At 36.3% G+C, this 21,366-nt stretch overlaps 2 protein-coding genes across 7 annotated transcripts in view; one reads left to right on the top strand and one right to left on the bottom strand.

Moving 5' to 3' along the window:
- Nucleotides 1-9,820, top strand: part of RNF17 (ring finger protein 17) — a 114,642-nt gene extending 104,822 nt beyond the window's left edge. The window contains exons 33-35 of the mRNA XM_011232890.3: nt 443-578; nt 2,486-2,675; nt 9,722-9,820. Coding sequence (XP_011231192.2) covers nt 443-578; nt 2,486-2,675; nt 9,722-9,820 — 425 coding nt within the window. The remainder of the gene's footprint in view (nt 1-442; nt 579-2,485; nt 2,676-9,721) is intronic.
- Nucleotides 9,821-10,166: 346 nt separating this feature from the next.
- Nucleotides 10,167-21,366, bottom strand: part of CENPJ (centromere protein J) — a 52,810-nt gene continuing 41,610 nt past the window's right edge. For 5 of the 6 annotated variants that reach the window (XM_011232891.3, XM_034664934.1, XM_034664930.1 and 2 more), the window contains 6 exons: nt 19,440-19,504; nt 18,840-18,959; nt 15,119-15,259; nt 14,956-15,040; nt 14,756-14,876; nt 10,167-12,469 (listed from right to left, as the gene is read on the bottom strand). In XM_011232891.3, coding sequence (XP_011231193.2) covers nt 12,277-12,469; nt 14,756-14,876; nt 14,956-15,040; nt 15,119-15,259; nt 18,840-18,959; nt 19,440-19,504 — 725 coding nt within the window. In that variant the 3' untranslated portion in view covers nt 10,167-12,276. Of the gene's footprint in view, nt 12,470-14,755; nt 14,877-14,955; nt 15,041-15,118; nt 15,260-18,839; nt 18,960-19,439; nt 19,505-21,366 lie in introns of those variants that run through there. The other variant, XR_004626660.1, reaches the window with a different exon arrangement.

Here is a 21,366-nt window from a genome sequence, read left to right on the forward strand (position 1 = left end):
ACAAGGGCAATTGAATTTTTTTAATTTAATTCTGGTACTTTTATCGAGAATGGATTGGAGGACGACAAAATTGAAGGAAATAGAAACCATTTTATTATCTTTTGCAGAAGATGATGGCTTAAATGAAAAGAAATTTCGGGAGTCTAACAGGTGGGGGCATTGGAAGGATAGTGTAAGCCATGGGCAGAAGAACTAGGAACTATGAGAATGGGAGAAGTGCCTTTCTTCAGAGTTTAATTCTTAGGAATTGGGAAAAACAAGGTGTATAAATTATAAACAGAAAAAAGCAGAATCCAACATATGACAGACTGTTGAGTGTTTAAATCTGAATGATGCGTTTATGGTGATTACATTTTCTTTGTACTTTTCTGTATTTAAAAAAAAATGTTTTTTAAAGAAAATACAAGGCATGTAATTTTTTCCTTTTTATCTGTCTTTCCAGAAATGCCTTGCCTTGCAGAATATGATGATGGCTTATGGTATAGAGCAAAGATTGTGTCTGTTAAAGAATTTAATCCTCTAGCTGTCCTGGTACAATTTGTTGATTACGGATCAACTGAAAAGCTGACAATAAACAGGTTTTGGTTTTGGTTTTTTCAGTCAACTTAATTGAATTAAAATTCTTAGAAGTTTTTAAAATAATTATTGGGAAAGTTTTGGTTTTCCTTTTAAAAGAAAACTATTTTAAAGCTATTTATTAGGATTTTTAAAATCTGTAAGTCTTTTTATTGTGGTAAAATATAGAATTTAGCATTTTAGCCATTTTTAAGCATACATTTAATTGTCATTAGGTATATTCAGGATGTTGTGTAGCTGTTGCCACTGTCCATTTTCAAGATGTTTTCCTAATCCCAAACTGAAATTCTGTACCCACTAAACAGTAACATTCCATTCCCTTTTCCTCACCTCCTGGTAACCATTTTTTACTTTCTGTCTCTGAATTTGTCCTATTTTAGATACCTTATGTAAGTACTGTCATATAGTATCTGTCCTTTTGTGTCTGGTTTATTTTCCTTAGGATAAAGTTTTCACAGTACACTCAATTGTATCTTGTATCAGAATTTCATTATTTCTATGGCTAAATAACACTCCTTTGTATGTCTGTACTACGTTTTATTTATTCATATGTTGATGGACACTTGGGTTGTTTCCATCCTCCGGCTATTATGAATAATGCTGCTATGAACATTAATGTACAAGTAGCTGTTTGAGTCCCTGCTTTCAGTTGTTTGGTATGTATACCTAGAAGTGGAATTGCTGGATCATATGGTAATTTTGTTGAGCTCTTTGAAGAACGCCAAACTTTTCTGCAGTGTCTCTACCATTTTACATTCCCACCAGCAATACACAAGGGTTCCAGTCTCTCCACATCCTTGCCAACACTTGCTATTTTCCTTTTTTTGTTTGTAATATTTAATTGTGGTAAAATACATGTATCATAAAATTTACCATATTAACCATTTTAAATGTATAATTAAGTAGTGTTAACTATACTCACATTGTTATATAGCCAACTTCCAGAACTCTTTTCATTTTGCACAACTGAAACTCTGTGCCCTTTAAACAACATTCCCCATTCATTTCCCCCTCATCCAGCCCCTGGCAACCACCATTCTACTTTCTTTCCCTATAAATTTAACTATTTGTAGGTATCTCATATAAGTGGAATCATACAGTATTTGTCCTTTTGTAACTGGCTTATTTCATTTAGCATAGTTTCCTTAGGGTTCACCATGTTGTAGCATGTGTCAGAATTTCCTTCCTTTTTAAGGCTGAATAATATTCCATCATATGTATACACTACCTTTTATTTATCCATTCATCTATGGATAAGTGGATATTTGGATATTTGGGTTGAATCCACCTTTTAGCTTTCGTGAGTAATGCTGGTATGAACATGAGTGTACATATCTCTTTGAGACCCTGCTTTCAATTCTTTGGGGGTGTATACTGAGAAGTAAAATTGTTGGATCACATACTCATTCTATTTTTAGTATTTGGAGAAACCAGCAAACTGTTTTCCATAGCAGCTGTACCATTGTACACTAAGTGTCCAAGAGTTCCAGTCTCTCTCCACATCCTCACCAATACTTGGTATTTTCTAGTGTTTTGATAGTAGCCACCTTAATGGGTGTGAGGATGTATCTCACTGTGGCTTTGATTTTCATCTCCCTGATGATGAATGATATTGAGCACCTTTTCATGTGGTTGTTGGCCATTTGTCTTGGAGAAATGTCTACTTTTTAGTGTATACTTTCTCTCATTCTGTAGGTTGCTTTTTCACTGTTGGTTGTGTCCTTTGCAGAGTTTTAATCTTGATGTATTCCAGTTTATTTTTTTCTTCTGTTGTTTGTGCTTTTGGTATCATAGCTAATTCATTGCCAAATCCAATGTCATAAATTTTTCCCCTTTGTTTTAAAGCTTTAGCTTTTAGAGAATCTTAATTGTGACATTCTGAACATTTTAAGAATTTCTTTTGTGACAGACTGCGTCAAATTCCTCTTCATCTTATGCAGTATCCAGCCCGAGCCATAAAGGTTCTCTTGGCAGGGTTTAAACCTCCCTTAAGAGATCCAGGAAAGACCAGAATACCATACTGTCCCAAATGGAGCATGGAAGCATTGTGGGCTATGATAGACTGTCTTCAAGGAAAACAACTTTATGCTTCTTCCATGGTAACTATCTATCTCATTAGCCAAAATCTTATTGAAGCTATTTTTAGGGTCCCTATTCTAATACTTTCTAAAGTGCTTTCTATCTATGTAACTCTAGATGCCAAAAAAAAAAAAAAGTTTTAAAGTATATAAATCTATATAAATACTACAAAAAAGTATATAAAGTATATAAATCTATGTAAATACTACAAAATTAACTTTAAGGCTTGTTAAAATTATGCTTTAGTTTAAATTTAGCAAACTTTAATTAGCACTACAATGGTATAAAATATCACTGATGTAATGAATAATATGAAAATGATCAAGATGAGCATCCTGTAATCAAAGAACTCATAAATCTGTGAGGGAAATGAAACATTTGAAAACCAATAATAAATATGAGGTAGAATGAAATACGTCCTATAAAAGAAATATAGGTACAAGAAGGACTATTTCCATCTGGAGAGATCAGGATAGTACACAGTATTTGAGCTTCTCCTTAGCAGGCAGTCAAATGGTAAGTGAATAGGTAGGTCTGGGAAGTGACACTGAACTGCATCCTAAAAGTAGGAAAGACCAGTATGGGAATTCTGGTCAAAGCCATGGAAAGGATTGAATTGTAATAATTTTGAATTGTTTAATGCAGTAGAACCTGTATCGAAAGGTTCAAATAAACACATACAGCACTCACATCCCACACACAAAAAATACACAACACACACTACACTTAATAGAAAATAACACGCAAAATATATGGCACACAGACACCCATACACCACATACTCACCACACAACACATATCATATACCACACAAAAAACCACACACAACACACACACACACTACACATACACCACAGACACATCACGTGTCATAAAAACTACACTCAGAGCACACATACACCACACACAATACACACATTGCACACTCTAAACACACAAAACAAGAATTACACAAATGAAATATAAAAGACACACAAACACCACATATAGCACGCACACCATACATACCCCACACAACTACAGAAATACCGTTCGCATACCACATATTCACCAGACACCACACATAACCAGCACCACATGAACAACTCAAAAATACACACCACTGAAAAATAGCACATACAGGACTCACACCCTGCACATAATAGAGAAACATACAACACACACTATATAGAACATACAAAATATATTGCAACCAAAACATCCAAACACCATACACTCACCATTCAGTACACACCAAACATATACACACATAAAAAACGTTCAGACCTCATACACACACCTACATCACATTTCTACTACAGATGGCACACACAACACATACTCATCACATATCACATCACCCAGTATTCATACACCCTACATATTAACATACCACAGAAAACAGATACCACACACATATACACCACACATAACCTGACACACAGTACACACATACCATGCACACACACATACTGCACACGTTTTAAACACANCATTTGAAAACCAATAATAAATATGAGGTAGAATGAAATACGTCCTATAAAAGAAATATAGGTACAAGAAGGACTATTTCCATCTGGAGAGATCAGGATAGTACACAGTATTTGAGCTTCTCCTTAGCAGGCAGTCAAATGATAAGTGAATAGGTAGGTCTGGGAAGTGACACTGAACTGCATCCTAAAAGTAGGAAAGACCAGTATGGGAATTCTGGTCAAAGCCATGGAAAGGATTGAATTGTAATAATTTTAAATTGTTTAATGCAGTAGAACCTGTATCGAAAGGTTCAAATAAACACATACAGCACTCACATCCCACACACAAAAAATACACAACACACACTACACTTAATAGAAAATAACACGCAAAATATATGGCACACAGACACCCATACACCACATACTCACCACACAACACATATCATATACCACACAAAAAACCACACACAACACACACACACACTACACATACACCACAGACACATCACGTGTCATAAAAACTACACTCAGAGCACACATACACCACACACAATACACACATTGCACACTCTAAACACACAAAACAAGAATTACACAAATGAAATATAAAAGACACACAAACACCACATATAGCACGCACACCATACATACCCCACACAACTACAGAAATACCGTTCGCATACCACATATTCACCAGACACCACACATAACCAGCACCACATGAACAACTCAAAAATACACACCACTGAAAAATAGCACATACAGGACTCACACCCTGCACATAATAGAGAAACATACAACACACACTATATAGAACATACAAAATATATTGCAACCAAAACATCCAAACACCATACACTCACCATTCAGTACACACCAAACATATACACACATAAAAAACGTTCAGACCTCATACACACACCTACATCACATTTCTACTACAGATGGCACACACAACACATACTCATCACATATCACATCACCCAGTATTCATACACCCTACATATTAACATACCACAGAAAACAGATACCACACACATATACACCACACATAACCTGACACACAGTACACACATACCATGCACACACACATACTGCACACGTTTTAAACACACCACACATATACCTCAGACACACCACACACCACATAAAAACCACACTCAGGGTGCACATACAGCACACACAACACACACAGCACACACACTCCAAATATACAACACACACTAANGGTATGAACATGAGTGTACATATCTCTTCGAGACCCTGCTTTCAATTCTTTGGGGGTGTATACTGAGAAGTAAAATTGTTGGATCACATACTCATTCTATTTTTAGTATTTGGAGAAACCAGCAAACTGTTTTCCATAGCAGCTGTACCATTGTACACTAAGTGTCCAAGAGTTCCAGTCTCTCTCCACATCCTCACCAATACTTGGTATTTTCTAGTGTTTTGATAGTAGCCACCTTAATGGGTGTGAGGATGTATCTCACTGTGGCTTTGATTTTCATCTCCCTGATGATGAATGATATTGAGCACCTTTTCATGTGGTTGTTGGCCATTTGTCTTGGAGAAATGTCTACTTTTTAGTGTATACTTTCTCTCATTCTGTAGGTTGCTTTTTCACTGTTGGTTGTGTCCTTTGCAGAGTTTTAATCTTGATGTATTCCAGTTTATTTTTTTCTTCTGTTTGTGCTTTTGGTATCATAGCTAATTCATTGCCAAATCCAATGTCATAAATTTTTCCCCTTTGTTTTAAAGCTTTAGCTTTTAGAGAATCTTAATTGTGACATTCTGAACATTTTAAGAATTTCTTTTGTGACAGACTGCGTCAAATTCCTCTTCATCTTATGCAGTATCCAGCCCGAGCCATAAAGGTTCTCTTGGCAGGGTTTAAACCTCCCTTAAGAGATCCAGGAAAGACCAGAATACCATACTGTCCCAAATGGAGCATGGAAGCATTGTGGGCTATGATAGACTGTCTTCAAGGAAAACAACTTTATGCTTCTTCCATGGTAACTATCTATCTCATTAGCCAAAATCTTATTGAAGCTATTTTTAGGGTCCCTATTCTAATACTTTCTAAAGTGCTTTCTATCTATGTAACTCTAGATGCCAAAAAAAAAAAAAAGTTTTAAAGTATATAAATCTATATAAATACTACAAAAAAGTATATAAAGTATATAAATCTATGTAAATACTACAAAATTAACTTTAAGGCTTGTTAAAATTATGCTTTAGTTTAAATTTAGCAAACTTTAATTAGCACTACAATGGTATAAAATATCACTGATGTAATGAATAATATGAAAATGATCAAGATGAGCATCCTGTAATCAAAGAACTCATAAATCTGTGAGGGAAATGAAACATTTGAAAACCAATAATAAATATGAGGTAGAATGAAATACGTCCTATAAAAGAAATATAGGTACAAGAAGGACTATTTCCATCTGGAGAGATCAGGATAGTACACAGTATTTGAGCTTCTCCTTAGCAGGCAGTCAAATGGTAAGTGAATAGGTAGGTCTGGGAAGTGACACTGAACTGCATCCTAAAAGTAGGAAAGACCAGTATGGGAATTCTGGTCAAAGCCATGGAAAGGATTGAATTGTAATAATTTTAAATTGTTTAATGCAGTAGAACCTGTATCGAAAGGTTCAAATAAACACATACAGCACTCACATCCCACACACAAAAAATACACAACACACACTACACTTAATAGAAAATAACACGCAAAATATATGGCACACAGACACCCATACACCACATACTCACCACACAACACATATCATATACCACACAAAAAACCACACACAACACACACACACACTACACATACACCACAGACACATCACGTGTCATAAAAACTACACTCAGAGCACACATACACCACACACAATACACACATTGCACACTCTAAACACACAAAACAAGAATTACACAAATGAAATATAAAAGACACACAAACACCACATATAGCACGCACACCATACATACCCCACACAACTACAGAAATACCGTTCGCATACCACATATTCACCAGACACCACACATAACCAGCACCACATGAACAACTCAAAAATACACACCACTGAAAAATAGCACATACAGGACTCACACCCTGCACATAATAGAGAAACATACAACACACACTATATAGAACATACAAAATATATTGCAACCAAAACATCCAAACACCATACACTCACCATTCAGTACACACCAAACATATACACACATAAAAAACGTTCAGACCTCATACACACACCTACATCACATTTCTACTACAGATGGCACACACAACACATACTCATCACATATCACATCACCCAGTATTCATACACCCTACATATTAACATACCACAGAAAACAGATACCACACACATATACACCACACATAACCTGACACACAGTACACACATACCATGCACACACACATACTGCACACGTTTTAAACACACCACACATATACCTCAGACACACCACACACCACATAAAAACCACACTCAGGGTGCACATACAGCACACACATACCACACATACACCACAGAAACACCACACACATATANACACACACAGCACACACACTCCAAATATACAACACACACTAAACATACAGCACACACATACCACACATACACCACAGAAACACCACACACATATAAAAATAGACAATGCACACTACAGAAATTTCATTCACACACCACATATAGACCATATAGGCACCACACATAACTAACACCAACCACACAAACACACAACACTGGAACATGCACACTGCTCACAACAGACACGAGCATACACTACACACTAAGGCAGATAGCACACACACAAACATACAACACACAAAACACATATGGAACAAAAACATACCACATACTGTGCACATGTGAAACCAGTACACCATTTACATCACACATACCATACATACACCACACAAACACATCACACATACAACACTTAAATATCATGCATGCCATTCATACACTACATACAACTTATACTACACACACAAGTATATGCCACATATATACACATACATGTTTGACACACCATACACATATATCTCACACATATAATGTATACACACTAAACACATAATATATACACAAATACACCATGCACCAGTCAAAACCACTCACACTGCTCATATACCATAGGTACTCCATACATACAGTACACAAAACACACTCCATACAGCACATACAAACTGCACATAACACAAACCACACGTAACACCACACAAAAACCACGCCAAAATATACCACACACTACAGAAATACCATTTACACACCACAAATACACCACACACATACCAACACCACACATATACCTAACAAACATACGAAACCAAAACACACACATCACACATACACCGCTCAACACCACACATAACACAGAAAAAGACAACATGCATAACACATATATAATACACACAGAGAGAGCGCCTGGGTGGCTCAGTTGGTTAAGTGCCCAACTTGTGATTTTGGCATAGGCCGTGGGATCGAGCCCTGTGTGGGGCTCTGCACTCAGCAGGGAGTCAATACTTAAGATTCTCTCTCCTTCTCTCCCTCACTCCACTCTCTCACACACAGTTTCGCCCTAATAGATAAATCATTAAAAAAAAAAATACAGCACATACTGCACACACATACCCACATACCACATACACACTACACATACAACACACACACCAAACATACCACACAGACACACCACACAATCAACAGCACACACACACCTATATCACACATACAACATATTTATTTTTAAAAAATGTTCAAATAAGGAAGTCCAGATGTTTAATTTAAATATGCTTTCTTCAGCAGTTTAGCATGTCACAAATGGATAGCCCATAGGCAGAATCTGGCCTGAGCCTGTTTTAAAATTGGAAAAATTTAACCAAAAAAAAGTCTATATTTCTGACTTCTGATGAAATATTATACATTCCAGGGATTCTAGGTCTCCTTTCCAAAATGGCAGTCAGCTGAAGTAGGATAGCAACTCCTTTGGAAATACACTGATTCATCCTAGTCCTCAACACTGTTGTTTCAGCCCAACCTACCTTGATTTTGGGACCCAGGATTTGGGGATTCCTGATGTACTGGCTCTGACAAGAATGAGTTCTGAATGAACAGTGCTATTACTAGAAAGTGCTTTTTGAAAATCTCTGTACATATCATGCTTTTGTGCGTGCAGAGTAGTGTAAATAGCTTATGTACAGTTTCTCTCAAGAAGCCAGTGAAAATACAGACAGGGCTAGTAAGTATTCTTATAGATGTATATTTATTCATCTCTATGAATAACATGCAAAATTTGGTCAGATTATGCAGTTTATAGGTAGAATATAAATGAATTTTAACAGGGATGGCAGTGTTAGAGCCCACTGGCTTAATCTAGGAAAACTCTGGGTTGGAGTTACAATCTAAATAAAGTATAAGAATGGAAAGAATGTGATTTAATAGGAAACCATCACAATGACCTTTTTTAAAATATAAATTATTAATAAATTTGGAGAATGCATTTTCCTTCCTATATGATATAGGCCAGATGTAGGAGGGAAAAAACAGCAAAGACGTTACTGTATTTTCTTGACAACTATCTTTCAGGCTCAGGCACCAGAACAAATAGTGACATTATATGAAGATGAACAGTATCCAGTTCATATGTCATTAGTAGAAATGGGGCTGGCAGACCAAGACGAATGATGTAAGTATCATTACTTCTTGTTACCCCTTATAGTGGAGATTAATGCTAAACTGCCCATAAAAGCACCTTCAGACTGTCCTTGATTTCTCAAAGAATGACAACAAAGCTCAACAAAAATCTCTCTTCTAGACTTCTTCGTAGGCCCTTTTCACCTATTGAATACCAGAATCAGTGGATCTGCATCTGTAAGAATGCTTGGAATGACTGTCATAGTACCAGATAGTTGTTGGGGATGGGCCGAAGAGCAGACGGAAGTGGGCACTATAAGTAATTTAAGCACATAAGGGTAGGGTATGCACAGAACACTACTGAACAATCCATGACTTAATAACAAAGCTATTAAAGTACTTGGATAACCAGCTGTTTATTCATCCATGTAAATGTAACAAGTGATTCAGTCACTAGTTTGAACATTTAATTAAGCAGAGGTTTTAAGTAACATGCATTTTGTTTTTCAGGTGTACAGTGCACAGCATCTATATAGCAGCAGCCCAGAAGAAAGTTTTCTGTTATGTGTAAGCCATTTCAGGCTTATTTTTCTTGACTTGTTCTGCAATAGTGCTGGGCTTTTTTTTTTTTCCCCTTACATGTTAAACTCTCAGGAATTGTTTGAAAAAGTTAATAAATACTTGCTTTCAAATATTTTCTGGTTTTCTTTTACAGTGATTTCAAAATCAAGTATTTTAGGCACATGAAAAAATGAACTACAAGTTCATTTTATTATGAATGTATATTAAGTTTCAGAAGACAGACCTCTTAGTACAGTTGAAGACTCCTGTAGTGCCCTTCCTTGTTCCTCCTCCCTGCAGAGGTGAACACTGTTGTGAATTTGGTGTTTATTTTTATTTTACTGCGTATGAATGCATCCATAAAGCAAGATATACTACTGCTGTGTATATTTTTTAATGAGTGTGCTATTGCACCTTTACTTTTCTCACTATTTGTGCTGTTTATCCTTGCTGGTATCCAGAGCTCTATTTTATTCACTTTCACTCTCCTGTCCATCTCTGCACATAAATCTGTTGATATTTAGGTCATTACCAGTTTTTTTCTCAATTACAAATATTCTTCTGTAGGATCCCTTGTGCACGTTATGGGTTTTCCAGTATACATACTTAGTAGTGGAACTTACTAGGTCATGAGGTAATTGCTTTCCAAAAAGCGGATTTACTTTTAATTTACTACCATCAGTAGTCTGAGTTCCTTGGCAATGTGTGGCGTGGCCAGACTGTTATTTGCTAGTATTGATACCAGTGTAAAAAGGTATCTCGTTATTTCAATATGTATTCACTGGTTTACTAGTCACTTGTTTGTTCATATCCTTTGTCCATTTTTCTACTGAGTTGTAATTATCTTATTGATTTGTAGGAATTCTTTATATTTTCTGGATATTAATCCTTTGTCAAGTATATATATCTTCTAGTCTGTGGCTTATCTTTTCTCCTTTTTTGTGGTATCTTTGGACACACTTTTCATTCATCAACCTTTTAAGTTTGTACTGTGTCTCATTTAAAAATCCTTCTCTATCCTGAAGTAATATATATAATTCCTTATTTGAGAAGTTTACAACTTTTTTCATATTCAGTTCTTAAATTACCTGGAATTGATACATTTAGCTGTTTTTAAAAATGGGAGTCATTGCTAATATTACTGTATATTGCACTTAAGTGACTATACCAACCTGTAATTATTATATAAATTGAAATATAGGTGACTTGCGCTTCCTTCAAGGACATCTTGCTCCTGTCAACCTACAGTTTTATATAGGTTATAACATCAAGGTACCTGTGATCAGTTAACACCAGCTCTAGTTATTTTTCCCACTCCCTCCATTCTCACGTCTCCCATTTTAACTAGTTATATACCATCACAGTAAATGTTTTCTCCTCACTATGATTATCTACTCACAGAATGAATTCTTCTACTTATTTTGGTGTTTGACTTATCTGTATTCATTCACTGTTTTTTAACTTCCCATTCTATTACAATTAAAGGACCTCTTTAGTAGATAAAATGCTTTAATCTTAGTACTAATTGAACATAGTATATTCTGACTGGACACATTCTCTTACTCCTTGAGTAAACTTTCTGTGCAAGTCCTTGCTTTATGGCTGTGGAAAATCTGTGCTATTGTATTTCTTATACTTCTTGGTTTTTATAACCATCTTCAACAAAAGCGCCTCGTTATTTTTGCAGTCTATACAGTTTATAACAAATAATGCTTTCCTTAGTCATGCAATTACTATAGAAAGGTGAATTAAAAATGAAAGCTGTTCTTATACATTTCAAAGAATATAAAAAGCTATGGTGTTTTATTTTATAATCCATAATCTTTTCCATTTATATATATACACACACAGTATATATAAATTAAACCACAGAAACCATAAGAAATGTACATTTTTTAACAAAATCAAGTTAGTGTTATTTCATGATTAGTCATGCACCAGGATCATTACAATTTTGTATCCATTAGAACATTACCATCCTTGTCTTTAACCCTTATTCGACCAGATGTATATTTTGTTTCTTGATGACCATTTGTATATACAGTTTTAACAGTGCCATCTGGATATTCCCGTCTCTTGAACTGGGCAGTGTGTAGTTCTCTTTGGCCATTATTAAACTCTATGATTTTGTTGCCATCTCTGTAAATTTAAAATAAAATTTAATTTCTTTAAAATATTAAATATATAACAGGAAAATGATCTAAAAGTGGCCTTTTGATTCTGGCAGTTCTCTCCTCTCCTAGAACTTCCATTGGTCCTCTCCCTGCACAATACCTTCTTTGCAAATTCTTTCCACCCTGTTTCTGCTTCAGGCTGATAGTTCCACTTAAATGTGCCCATGAAAAGTTTTTAATAAATTTATGTTTTCACTACAAAATGCTTAGGTTTGTTTTTTAACTTTACATGTATTCTGCCTCTAAGAAAATTGGGCATTGAATTAAAATATGGTTTCCAGGGGTGGCTCAGTCAGTTAAGTGTCTGCTTTCTGCTCAGGTCATGATCCCCAGGGTCCTGGGATCGAGCCCTTTGTCGGGCTCCCTGCTCAGTAGGGAGCCTGCCTCTTCCTCTGCCTGCCACTCCCCCTGCATTCTTGTGCACGTGCTCTCTCTCTCTAATTAAAATCTTTAAAAAAAAATATGGCTTTCAGTTTTGACCTTTATTCTTTTCAATAAATTATAAGCAGTCTGAGTGCCTGCTCTTTATCAGGTTGGAGAAGAGCATTTATATCCCTGGGAAGGACCATAAATCAGACTTAAGACCTATTCTGAAGCAGTGAAACAAAGAAGCTGTTAATCCCAAGTGGACTGTTTGATGTGCGTGCAGGACATTCAAACTGAACCCATAAATCTATCTATAATGTGCTGTTAGAAACACAAAGCTAGGCTATAGATTGTGAATCACCATTTTTCAACACAGTGTTTTTTTCCTATTTTGGTTATTTCTCAAATTTTATGTGACTGTAATGGCTTTGTGCCACATATACATGTTAGACCTTAAAAGCCATTTTGAGAGCCACTGTTTTATCAAGTGCTGCCCCAGGATCAGGGATGACAGCATCACCTGAGACATTATTAGAAATGCAAATTATTGGCATGGGGCCCAGCAATCTGCAACTGAAAAATTCTTCCAGGTAGTTTTAATGCACAGTGAAGTTAAAGGACAGCCACTATAAATAAAAAATGCCAAAATAATCCTGAATGATCTGATATCTAGAATTTGCTTGAATGTAGATGAAAAAAGATTAGCCACAAGTTAATACTTGTTGAAGATGGACAGTTGGGTACATGGAGTTTTTCATATTATTTTCTCTACTTTTTATTATAAAAATATCAAACTTGAGTTAAAAGAAGATGGAAAAGTTTCTGAAATAGCTCAAAGTATAATGTACACATAAGACTTTCCTCAAGATTTAGGAGAGATCAGTATTTATTTAGTTGAGCACCAAAGAAAACTTCTAACCATGTTAAGGGAAAAACACTATCATGACCATAGAAGTTCCTACATTATTTGAATTAGTGTTTTTAGTTATTATAATTTATTGCTAACTTTCTATCACAGAACTCAAGTTAGTTACATGCATGCACACTCTAGGAAAGGAGGGTGCAAACTAAGTAGGATGGTGGAATTTGACAAACCTTCACCATGGTTTTAATTGGTGACTACAAGAAGTTCTGTATTGTGGATTGAAGAAGTCACTAAGAAGTCTTTAACTTCAAGAAATGTTAACACTCAGAAGGATAAAGAAGTTACTATTTTAAAGAACTGAGTCAGGGAGGCCAGAAGAATAAAATACCAATCAGGCAGGGACAGGGAGATCCAGCAAATCAAAATATAAGACAGGGAAGAGATATAGTCTAATTCAAATACTGCCATCATTGTTAAGTTCTTAAAAACTAATAGGGCAGCCTTCCTTCTTTGTTTTATTCACGGTTTTCAAATTTCACCAATTTTTTTTTTAAGATTTATTTATTCAAGAGAGAGAGAGCATAAGCAGTGGGGAGGGGCAGAGGGAGAGGGAGAAGCAGCAGGCTCCCCACTGAGCAGGGAGCCGGACACAGGGGCTCCATCCCAGGACTCTGGGATCATGACCTGTGCCGAAGGCAGATGCTTAACCGACGGAGCCACCCAGGTGCCCCAACAAATCTATTTCTATACAAATACTTGCCATTACCCTTTTGTGAAGTGCTGTACAGACTCCCTTTTAAGTTTTTAGGCTACAGACTATATATTAGAACCTATATGTCTCTAATTCTAAACTCCAAAATGCTGAACTCTTTTCACCTGCTCTCAGAGTATCTGTACTCACTGCTAAACTTACTGAAATTCTGAATGACTTAGATAAATGTTTCAAGATTTTTAAAAATTCACTTGGAAATAGAAATTGAAAACTGGCAGATCTAGAAGCAAATTTAATAGATATCATACCTTTGTACCCTTACAATTGTACCATCTGGAAAAATGCTTTCTTCTTGTCCATCAGGAAATAGGTTTTTGATAGTCTGGTCAGGAAATGTGATTTCTTTTCTCCCATCTGGGAAATGTTTTTCTGTTTAAAAAAGGTTACTGTAAGTATTTTATTTTTAAAGAAAGGAAAGTAATTAGGAGAGGGCAGAGCAAGTTTTCACCTATTTGCCCACTTGAGAAATGTAAGATTTCTAGTCCTTCTGGGTACGTAGTGTGAGTAGTCTGGGCAGACGCGTAGTAGTAGATCTGTAAAGACACAAAGTCAGTATGTGTTGCTTTAGAGACGGCTAAGCCAAAGAGGAAAACACTCCTAGGGAGACCTACCACTCTCTCATCTGGCATGACCTGCTTCACATCACCATTAAAGAAATTGACGGTGACGGTCTTCCCATCTGCACTCACTTCTTTTCGAGTTCCATTTGGAAACAATATAACATGGCACCCATTCTTATAAACCTTTTCTATCTACAAAAAAAGAGAAACAAGATTATCAATAGGAGAGATTTCCTCCTGACACCACATGACAAAAATATCCCTAATTCTCTTCCAAACTGCCTACTTTAAAATCTTTCATAACAAAAGGCAAAAACATTGTCTTAAAAACATTGTCTCCAAGTATTAACACATCACCATTCTTATATCACCTATTCCCCAAAACAAACTCATTTTTTGCTGGGTTTTCTTTTTTTATTAAGTATAGCTGACGCACAATATTAGTTTCAGGTGTACAACATAGTGATTTTACAAGTTTATATGTAATGCTGTGCTCACCTCAAGTGTAGCTTTCCCATCTGTCACCAAAGTATCATCCCTATGATGTACCTTTCATCCCCATGACTTATTCATTTCATAACTAGAAACCTATATCTCCCATTCCCCTTGACCCATTTTGTCCATACCCCTATCCTCCCCCTGCTGGCAACCATCAGTTTGTTCTCTGTATTTATAGGTCTGATTCTGCTTTTGGTTTATTCATCTGATTTTTTAGATTCCATGTGAGTGAAATTATATGGTACTTAGTCTGACATTTCCCTTAGCATAATACCATCTAGGTACATTCACGTTGTAGCAAATGGCAAGATCTCATCCTTTTTCATGGCTGTGTAATATTCTAGTGTCTGTGCGTGTCTGTGTGTGTGTATACACCACATCTTCCTTATCCATTTGTCTCAATGTACACTTGGGTTGCTTCCATATCTTGACTATTGTAAATAATGTTGCAATAAGCATAAGGGCGCATATATCTTTTTGAATTAGTGTTTTTGTTTCCTTTGGGTAAATACCAGTAGTGGAATTATTGAATCATGGTATTTCTATTTTAACTTTTTGAGGAATCTCCATACCATCTTCCACAGTGGCTACACCAGTTTGCATTCCCATCAACAGTGTACAGGGGTTCCTTTTCCCCCACATTCTCACTAACACTTGTTATTTCTTGTCTTTTTGATTTTCGCCATTCTGACAGGTGTGACGTGATAGCTCATTGTGGCTTTGATTTGCATTTTCCTGATTAGTGATGCTGAGCATCTTTTCATTTGTCTGTTGGTCATCTGTAAGTCTTATTTGGAAAAATATCTGTTCAGGTCCTCTGCCCATTTCTTAATTGGATTGTTTTTTGGGTGTTGAGTCGTGTAAGTTCTTCATATATTTTGGATACTAACTTACACTTATCGGATATGTTATTTGCAAATATCTTCTCCCATTCAGTAAGTTGCCTTTTTGTTTTATTGATGGTTTCCTTTCCTTTACACAAAAGCTTTTTATTTTGGTGTAGTCCCAATAGTTTTGTTTCTTGTCTGAGGAGACCTATCTTGAAAATGTTGCTATAGCTGATGTCAAAGAGGTTACTGCCTGTGCTCTCTTGTAGTAGTTTTATAGTTTCAGGTCTCACATTTAGTTCTTTAATCCCTTTTGAGTTTGTTTTTGTGTATAGTATAAGAAAGTGGTCCAGTTTCATTCTTTTGCATGTAGCTGTCCAGTTTTCCTAATACCATTTATTGAAAAGACTGTCTTTTTCCCATTGTATATTTTTGCCTCCTTTGTCACAGATTAATTGACCATAAAAGCAAGGGTTTAGGGGCACCTGGATGGCTCAGTTGGTTAAGCGTCTGCCTTTGGCTCAGGTCATGATCCTAGCATCCTGGGATCAAGCCTCACATCGGGCTCCCTGTTTGGTGGGGAGCCTGCTTCTCCCTCTCCCTCTGCTGCTCCCCCTGCTTGTACTCTTCTCTCTCTGTCAAATAAGTAAAATCTTTAAAATAAAACAAAACCAAAAACCCACCCTTTCTTTTAAAAAAAAAGGGGGGGGCCCTCTATCTGTCCCATTGATCTATGTGTCTATTTTTGTGTCAGTACTATACTGTTCCATTACTACAGCTTTGTAATATAACTCGAAGTCTACGATTATTTCTTTTCTTAATTGCTTTCGGTATTCAGGGTCTTTTGTGATTCCATACAAATTTTAGTATTATCCTAGTTTTGTGAAAAATGCTGTTGGCATTTTGATAGGGATTGCACTGAATATGTAGATAGCTTTGGATAGTATGGACATTATAACAATATTAATTCTTCTGATACATGAGCATGTAGTATCTTTTCATGTGTTTGTGTCATCTTCAGTTTCCTTTTTGCTGATTTTTTTTTTAAAGCAAACTGCAGGTATCACTTCACATGTAAAACACTTCAGTTGATTTAAGGATAGGTTTTAACATAACCAAATCATTACTGCCCCTAACGAACTATAATTAGTTCATCATACTGTAACCATCCATGCTGTTTTCCCTGAATTCACAAAATAGACTTTTACAGTTTACTTGAATCAGGATTAAAACAAGGTCCACACACACCACTTGATGACACGTCTTTTAAATCTTAACCTTTAATATTCCCCTCCCTGACCCCCTTTTAATGGCGATTACTTGTTGAAAGAACTGGGTCACTGAACATGTAAAATTTCCCACATTCTGGATTTGGTTGACTGCTTTCCAATCATGGTGTCATTTAACATGTTCTTGCATGCCCTATACTTCCTAGGAAAAAACTAGTAGTTACATGTAGAGGCATGAATAAAGTCTGGTTGAATTCTCTGACGAGAATACTTTGTACAAACTGCTGAGAGCTTCTTAAGGCTATATGTTCAGAGGTGCAGTATGTGACTGTCCTCATGACCTTAAGACCGACTGGGTCACATCAGTTAGATCTGCCATGAAGCCCCATCAACCTCTCATCTAGGAGTTGAGTGCTTATTCATGATTGCTGCCTAGATTAGATCCCTTATTTCATTAGAAACTGCACAGTGATGATTCTCAAATTTTCTCATTCCTCTTCCATTTATCAGTGGAACTCTTCTAAAAAAGAAAACCTTTTCCCACCAATAATTTGTTACACGAAAGCAGAGTTTGTACAGGAAAAGTCTGTAACTACTTCCTTTGACTGCTGTTCTTTTGTCCTTCCCTCCCTCAAGACTAGCAGTGAACTTTGGCCTTGTAATTTCAATTAAAATAGATCAAATTAGGGTATTTGGAAAAGTAAATTTTCTATAAACCTGAAGAAAAATTACCTCATCCCCTCCCTGCTAACAAACCCTGTTTATGTCGCTTCCCTTTTCATTCTTTCTTCTAGCTGGAACACCTAGCCAGGCAATATCCTGCTCAAAACCTTTCCTAAGCACAAAAAATAAAACTGTGTAGCTGGAGATGGACAGAAAGGCTGCAGGAAGGGTAAAGCTTTGAATGGAGGCTTTTAAAAAGTACCAAGGATGACAAAGCCTTTTTAGCTATGTTTAGAGGAAGAACAAAGTTTAAACAAAGGAAGTGTATTCCTTCTTTTGCTGTACCTCTAAACTAGAAATGGCAACTAAATGCATGTGTGTGTCAATCATTTTTAGAGGAGTCCAAAGGTTCAAGCTAAGGTCACACTCCAAGGAACTATGGTTCTTAAGCACCTCAACAGTCTTAAAAGATGTTAACTTAGAATCTAAGTGTTCCAACTCTATTTTAACCTACATTTATTTCTTATAGTATTATTTTAAAAAAATTTTTTTAACCTTTCCATCAGGATGACTGATTTCTCCCTGAATTTCTTCTTTTTCCTCTTTTTTGTCGTCCTTTTTACACTCAGGATCTGGGAAGTCCACTGGTTCAGGGGGCTTCCTGGGTGAGGCTGTCTGTAAGGACAAGATGCTCTCTTTTCATCTCTCCTAAAGGACATGTAATCACATTTCAAGCAGCTAAAACTTAAATTTATTTCCAAATGCCAGATTCCACTATGATAGGATTTGATGACTAGCATTTGGTGTTATATAAAAAACATCCACAATGTTAAGTAAAAAACCTCCTTTATAGGGGCACCTGGGTGGGTCAGTCAGTTAAGCATCCAACTCTTGGTTTCAGCTCAGGTCATGATCTCAGGGTTATGAGATCAAGCCCCACATCAGGTTCCCCACTCAGTGCAGAGTCGGCTTGAGATTCAATCTCTCCCTCTCCCTCTTCCCCTCTCCACACACACGCAAGTGCTCTCTCTCAAATAAATGAATAAAATCTTTTTTAAAAAACCTTCTTTATAAATGGTTTAGAAACTTAAATCAGTTAACTAAGCAATTTTAAACCCGAGTAATCTATGCTTAAATAAAAATATAGAGATTTACTTGTCCCTTATCCGAACTGTCTAAATCACGAGAAGGCACAGGCTTGGATCTTCGAGATGGATTGCCTGTTAGAATATAATTGTCAAGAGTTAATTTTCAGATTTAATTGAAAGTTTTAAATTTACTTAATATTATGGTCAAACATTTCCTTAGTTCATATCCCTTTGTGAACTACTGTCCTTTACCCATTAAGTAAGGAATTAATATTTTACTTTACCAATTTGTAGGAGTTTATTATATAAATTCAAATATTTAATAGGCACTTAAATCTGTGTGACAAGAAAGACAAGGACAATACCTATTTTCTGAGAGTTTACAATCTGGAGGAAGAGACAGGTGTTCAACTAACCTAACAGATGAACCCAAAGGTATTTTGGAAATAATCACAAGGACTCTAGTTAGAGGCTTAGGTGTGGGGTAGATATTATAGAGGCATCCAAGAATACAAATAGAATTTTGCTTAACAAAATAACTGGGTATTTCATTAAAATTTAGACCTAACTGCTGTGGTCTAAACTTTTTAGATTATGAACACCACACCAATCATATACTGTATCAGCAGTACATTATTATAAAATAAGCATACACACACACATAACAAATTAAGGTGAATGTTAAAAACTATATTGAAGTTCTAATATTTTCTTCCTATATGCCAATGGGTCATATTATGAACACTCCTGATTTTGAAAGTTTTCAAGCATGTGTTGCTGGATGCTAGCTACACGGAGAACACCTAGAGAAGAAAAATAAAAGCGGAGTCCATTCAGGAGGTTGGCAGGTATCTGAGAAGGCTTGTGTGGCACCCAGTGAGATGTAATGTTTTAACTGCACTGTGTTAAATCACTGATAGGTCTGATAGGTCCCAAGAGCCAAGTAGCAGCAATTTCATATGGTTCAACCTACTTAATCGATTCAGAATGTATCAACATCAGGAGGATTAGTTTAGAAATCCCTGGTGGTGTGTTTTGGGCTGGGCAATTAGGTGGAGAGGAGACAGGTTCTGGGGATGAAAGGAGTGCTCTGTTCTCATGTGAGAAATGAAAAACTGCCTCTACCTCCCAGGTGCAAAGTAAGCTCTGTGTTACCTCACTTCCAAACCTTATAACCACCATCCATAGAAGACACTAATATCCCCATTTTAAAGGTGAGGAAACCAAGGCTAAGGTTAAATAGCATGCCAAAGTTGTCAACTAATGAAGCAAAACCAGGATTCAATCCCATCAAGCTTAATTCTCTCAAGCTGTTCATGAGCAATAACTTGAAGCCTCTAAGCAGACACCCACTGGGAGGTCCAGGAAAAGTAAGCAGCATGGAGCTCTGACTCCTAAGTTTGTGTTTACCATTGTGAGCACTGTATAAACATATCTTATAAAACTACATATAATATAAAAGTTAGGAAAGATTAAATTTTTTAATAAACAGTGCAGGAATAGCATATAGGAGGATATGTTTATAACATACAGGAGGATATGTTTATGACTTCAAGATAGGAAAGATTTAAGAGGCACTACCCATAAAGGGAAAAAACTGAAATTCAACAGTAAGTAAGAATTTGGGGAATTTGGGGGAACTTTAAGGGTACCATCAAGCATCATGGCAACATAAGTCATTCCTTTTTTCCTCCCCTTTTTAAACAAGTAATTAGACAACCATAACTGAATAAAAAAGTGCCTCAGCACCTTACACCAAGGGATCCAGGAGGATTCTTGCCCATCTGTGTATCTAAAAATAAGACCTCAGTAAGGGATGTAGATCTAAGGGAGTCAGTGAACCTGCCTCACCCCCACTCACCACGAATGGAAAAGAAGCCCAGAGAGCCACAAACCTTGGCAGATACCCACAGGCAAGGGAGAATATGCAGAAGTCTAGTCTGCCTGAAGGGAGCTTCCAGCATGCTACTGGAACAGGACAGAGATGAGTTTAG

Source organism: Ailuropoda melanoleuca, chromosome 7, assembly GCF_002007445.2.
Source record: "Ailuropoda melanoleuca isolate Jingjing chromosome 7, ASM200744v2, whole genome shotgun sequence".
NCBI classification, from domain to species: domain Eukaryota; kingdom Metazoa; phylum Chordata; class Mammalia; order Carnivora; family Ursidae; genus Ailuropoda; species Ailuropoda melanoleuca.